Source organism: Patiria miniata, unplaced genomic scaffold (assembly GCF_015706575.1).
Source record: "Patiria miniata isolate m_02_andy unplaced genomic scaffold, ASM1570657v1 HiC_scaffold_20, whole genome shotgun sequence".
Classification (NCBI taxonomy): domain Eukaryota; kingdom Metazoa; phylum Echinodermata; class Asteroidea; order Valvatida; family Asterinidae; genus Patiria; species Patiria miniata.
Window position 1 is genome coordinate 31,266,895 of NW_024037059.1, and position 6,000 is coordinate 31,272,894.

Sequence of the window (6,000 nt, forward strand, 5' to 3'; positions counted from 1 at the left end):
AAGGTGATGGTTTGAGCCCTTATTTGTTTCTTTAGTGCGCCGAAATTATGGGCATGATGGTTCGTTGTGATAAGATTTTAAGGGGAATTCAGGTAGATGGCAGAGAATATAGACTTTCTCAGTATGCTGATGATACAGTATTAATTTTAGACGGTTCAGAGCGTTCTTTTGATAGAGCCTTCAAGATTTTGGGCGATTTTGCCAGCATTTCTGGTCTTAAAGTAAATATGGAAAAAACCAATGCGGTGTGGATTGGTGGAAATAAGGGTCGACAGAAAGGTCTATGCGATCATATTAATGTGAAGTGGGTTGGTCCTCAAGATCATTTTAGGGCACTTGGTATTGATTTTTCCACCAACCTTGATAATATGACGACTGTGAATTATATCAGAGTTTTTGATTCTACTTGATGTAGTTTAATTGATCAGTGGTCTAGAAGAAATTTAATCGTTCTTGGCCGTGTTACCATAGTGAAGTCGCTTATTTTATCCAAATTTACTTTCCTTATTTTGTCACTCCCTGACCCACCATTGTATTTAATTAAGAATCTAAATGTTATGTTGTATAAATTTATCTGGAAAGGTGGCGATAGAGTTGCCAGGAATCAGATATGATTCAGAATTATGGTCACGGGGGAGTTAAGATGATTGATTCGCGATCCTACATCAGTGCTCTTAAGTGTACTTGGATCCGTAGATTATTGAACACTAAGGACTCAGCTTTGCCCAATCTGTTTTATAAGATTACTGAAATTGAGAATGTGCTTTTTGTGGAAGGCGGTCATTCTAGTATTGTTCATTCACTTAAGAGGACAGCTCACCCTAACCAGTTTTGGATTGACGTTCTCAATGCTTGAAGTTCTTTTGTGCAATGCCATGTGCCAGTTAATCAGAATGATCCTCTTAGCAATGTTTTGTGGAAGAACCACAGAATTACGATTGGGAACAATTGCATTTTTTTTACAAACACTGGGCAAACAAAGGGGCAAACTTTGTGTCTGACCTACTTGACGATAAAGGTGTTTTTTTGAGCTTGGAACGCTTTATGTTAAAATTCAGTATTAGGACTAACTTTCTAGAGTATGGTGGAGTTGTCAAGGCCGTCAAAAATTCTTTTCGTGAGTTACTTAAAGGGGTTAAGTCAAATATTTGCTTTCCTTTTATCCCATTTAATTTTGAGATACTTTTGTCAGATAAAAAAGGTTCTACCCGTATTTGTCATATTTTTACTTCAGGGAAAAAGGTTGCGAGTAAGTTCATTGGTAAATGGGAAACAAAATTGAGTATCAATTTCCCTGCCACTAAATGGTCGGTTTTCAGATTGGTCCATAGAATCCTGGGCGTCAATTCTTATTTGGTAAAGATCGGTAAAGGGAGAACGACTTGTGTTCCTTCTGTCATGTAGAAAAGGAAACTCCGATTCACTTATTTTGCACTTGTGAGATTTCTTTATCGTTCTGGACTCAAATTAGTGATTGGATTAAGGAGACTTTGAATATTAATGTGTTTGTAGATAACGAGATGATTTTATTTGGCATACTTAACAAAAACTGGAGCGCCCTTAATTTATGTCTTCTCCTATGCCGTTACCACATTTACAAAATGAAGATGAATGGTAGCAAACCGTCTCTTTTAGTATTTAAGAATGAGCTAAAACGATACTATGTATTAGAAAAAATTATATTTACTACAAATGGTGAACTTGCTAAATTTAATGCGAAATGGGATCCATTCTCTCTTGTATGTAATGATTAATATATTATTTGTTTATACTTATTGTAAAACGCAAGAGAAACGTTTCTTCTGAATAAATAAGTTTCCCCTTAGGGGGAAAAAAAAAATATTTACCCAATTGCTCTCAACTGAAAACTGCGTAATATACTCTTTGTCCTTTCCCATCTACTAACTCCATTACATCAAAGTACTACCGTTTTAATAATACATGCAACGTCATTAATACTCATAATGTGTAGCTCTTTTAATTTGCCGTTTTTGTAATAAACACACATTTCACAACATTTACCATTGCAAACTTGAAGTGTCCCATTCGTCTCCTTACTTGGACTGGAATGAATACAATTCTATTTTAATAATGTTGATAATACCGCACTCTACAACCAGCTAACCCTATTGAACTCTAAATCTATACCATGCCCTCAACACTGCTCAGTATATATATTAAAAAAAAAGCTCGGATTGTTTTTCTAGGTTTAACATTACCCTCCAATACACTATTGTAATCTAATAACGTGCCAATCTATGCCAATCATGAGATTAAATAAGATTACGTTTAGACATACATGTTATGAGTGCACAAGAACAAATATACATGACCAATCGGCATGCAAAAGTCTCCTTGCAGTTGCCTGTCAGCATGACATTACATGGCCAACGGTCTATCAAAAATTGTTTTCCATAAACTCAAGAGGCTTTCAAATCCTTATAAGGCTGGTTAATAACTGGCTAACAACCACTTTACATACGTACAATAAGGTTGATGACCATGTCAGTTAGGACGAAAGTATCTTGGAGTATGACGGAAAGTCATACGGAACAGCTGAAGCACTCATTTGACGCATCGGAAGTATTTGAGAGCAACCAGCGGGATCACAGGGGCAACCTGCACACAGCCTAAGAAAACGAATGCAGCGTTGTAACTTCCAGATGTGTCGTAAATCCAACCTGGGAAAGCACAGAACAAATAAATATGAAAAGAAAATGAGTTACTGAGAAACGTCCAGCATCTATCGAAAGGAAAGAAAGTGGAGGTGCCTTCAAACCAAATGAAATATCAACACAGAAAAACGCTAAACGGTCACTCAGGTTTTATAAGAAAACTACTTCCTCAAAATGTGTACTGAAGGTTTGTTTTGTCTCCATCTTTTGTACCCAAAATAACAACAGCGACCGGAGAGTAAATCTTGATAACTAAATGATTGAGTTAAGCTACTCTTGGAAAAGACTCGACATTTTGTATCAGATGGGGTGGTCCCAACTATATTCTGTGGACAATATTTATTGCTACAGTTGGGATATGGCAGACTACAGTTGGTTCATCGACACATTTGTTTATTTATTTACCAGGAATGAAGCCTAAGGTGAACCTCATCACAGTAGCTTTGATTTCCATCCATCCATAGGCATCAGCCAGTAACTCTACTCCAAGTACCTGCTTGGTGAGGATATCATGCAGACAGGACAGGAGACCATCGCAAATGACCACCAGCGATGCCGTCAACATCATTGTCCAATACCCTGCCAGCCAAGGCGTTACAAAGAACGCAAACGAGGTAACGATACTGCACATGACCATTAGGCTCCAGCAGGGTAGTATCCCTGCGTCTATGATGAAGCCCTGCAACAGTTTGGCTAGCAGGTTCCCCACGCCCGCTACGGTGACGAAAACTGCTGCGTCCTCTAAGGAAAACCCCTTTGATTGGGCTTGTGACACAAAATAGATCAGCCACATGTCGTAAGCAAAACTGAAACAAACGTATACGATAGCTATTGACCAATACTGAAAACTTCGAAGCAGGGACAAATCAAAGTTTTGGGGGACTGTCATCCAAAATGAGGCACATGTGGAGGGAGAAGATATATCTTCCGAGACTGGCTCGTTCTGTGGAAGTTCCCGATAACTGTTGCTCGGTGTTGTTCTAATTTTCCTCATGAGGGCACCACAAGGGATAAGATGCATTGATATACCGCCTATCAGCAGCATGGTTCCCCTCCACCCGTACTTGTCGAGGGATATCTGGATGAGAGGCGCAGCCACGACCAGTCCAATGGAAGTACCCGTCCGCGCGATACCGGTAGCCTTTGCAAGGCTCTTGTTATAGCATCGGCCAATAGCCTCTTTAGCAAGCACTACAGGCACTCGTAGTGACGAACCTATTCAAATTAAAAAAAAAAAAAAAAATACGGCAGATTTTGAGATTTCTTTACAATAAAAATGTTGAAATTTGATTACCCTTTATTGTATCGAAGCAAAAATAGTTCTGTTTTTTTTTTACCTGCTAAAAGTATTAGAATAAACGACAGTTGAGTCGCTCTTGATGCAAAGGATGCAGCAATGAAAGCAATGCCAATCATCGTACCGCATACCATGATAACATTTCCTGATCCAAATCGTCTACCAAGAAAACCTGCCAAAGGAGCTGTCAAGAAAGCAGTATGACGTAGGTATTCATTTAAAGACAGAGTAAGTCATATTTTGAGGAAATGAGGGCGCTGTGACATGGAAAATAGTTTCCGCATCATGACAGTAGTTTCAGGTCACCAAAGAAAACAAGGTGACTTTTGTATCTGAAGGTGAGAAAAATACCATTTTAAGGCGGCTATGAGACAAAGACTAATTTTATGGTTTAAAGTCTGGGGAGATTTAGTGGGCAACCGTTACCACGAAAGGAAATAGTCTTGAACGAAAAAGTAACCTCGAAAAAAGTATACGATTAGCAAAAAAAAGGTAAAATCAGAAAGGTAAAATCAGAAAAGATCCAGACGTCTTACACTGATTGAGTCGAGTGGAAAGATTGGGTTGAGTGGCCGGTTCGAGTCTGATGAAGCAGTGGGTACCGCAACCAAACATTTTATAAGATGCATGGAAGAGATAATAAGTTTTATACTGTGCAAGTAGGTTTTTGCCATTCGCCGACGTATTTTATAAACGCCTGAAGTTGTTTACAAGGTTCTCTTGGTAAAGTAGTTTCGAAGGTAAAAACACCAAGATTCTACTGAAGACAAATACAGTGTAGCAGTAACTGTTTTGAAGCCTAAATCATCAAAGAAACCACTGAAAGCGTCACCCTGATTCCCAAGGAAAAATACATCAAGTTACCAACAAGACCTCCCATGCCGACCATGAGTGACGTCATCCAACCAATGACCCACGTCGTTGTCCCAAACTGATCTTGTAGTGTCGGTAGCATCATTCCTAGTCCCTTGAGTATCGCCATTCGAGTAACACCTCTAGTCCACATTGTCAACAATGAAACCCATCCACCCCGATGACCTGCGTCCGGTTCGGGTGACCTGACTGGTGATGTGTTCTCTTGAATATCGCTCGATTCACTCTGACTAGCTTCAGTATCACTCATGTTTGCTAAAAATAAACCATATGTTTTGCACCTATAAATTCAGAATTAGGGCTGCCCGGGTACTAGCCTTGACCAATGTTGTATACTTCTTCCCGGAATGAGTGAGCGGCCGCTCCCGTACAGCTTAAGTGTCAGGTACCCGGTGTACTTTACTTGCGAATTGCCACGGAAGCGCCGTGCCCACACAGCTACAATATCCCCTTGCTTGCCTAGCCTGTAAATAATATAGTGCCCCACACACATATCCGTAAATAATACGTACAGTTACCTTCAACAAAATATGCAACAATCGTCCTATTATACCTATCGTTTGCATTTTTGACAATGCATGGTCAAACTTGGTCGCAATGCAAGCTGGTTGTAAACAAAATGTACTCAGGTGTAACTAATATGACGTTTGTTGCACACAATATGCCGACACTGTTAAGTATAAATAGACACACTTTTCATACGTTTTAGGTAGTGTATATATTGAGTATCGCCATTCCAATAACACCTCTAGTCCACTTTGTCAGCAATGCAACCCATCCTTCCTGACCTCCGTCTGGTTCGGGTTAGAATATCACTCGATTCACATTGACTAGCTTCAGTATCACTCGTTTTTGCTCTAAAAAAAAAACCAACTAAACGTTTTGCATCTATACATTCAGGATTAGGCCTGAAATTACAGCCAATGACTGTCCTTTTTCGCCCGGGTATACGTTTGTTCACACCAGCTTGCAAAATCACGAATGAGGTTTGACAGCAAGCCCTATAGTTCAAGTATAAAAAGTCCCCATCACTACAGCACTATTGCACCCATTTGGTTGTATTCTAAAAATATAAAATATTGACCTTCTTTTTTACGTGGCCATCTGCACAATAAGCCATTGCACGGGTACTCTCTTGCCTTTTGTGCCCAAGGT

The 6,000-nt window shown here is 39.5% G+C and overlaps 1 protein-coding gene across 1 annotated transcript; it reads right to left on the reverse strand.

The window, feature by feature from the left end:
• Positions 1-1,375: 1,375 nt before the first annotated feature.
• LOC119729389 (monocarboxylate transporter 12-like) lies at positions 1,376-5,297 on the reverse strand. Its single transcript, XM_038202012.1, has 4 exons — positions 4,837-5,297; positions 4,013-4,156; positions 3,081-3,890; positions 1,376-2,681 (listed from the first exon to the last, which is right to left on the reverse strand). Exons 1-4 carry the CDS (start codon positions 5,093-5,095, stop codon positions 2,566-2,568), a joined length of 1,329 nt encoding a protein of 442 aa, XP_038057940.1. The 5' UTR covers positions 5,096-5,297; the 3' UTR covers positions 1,376-2,565.
• Between the last annotated feature and the right edge of the window lie 703 nt (positions 5,298-6,000).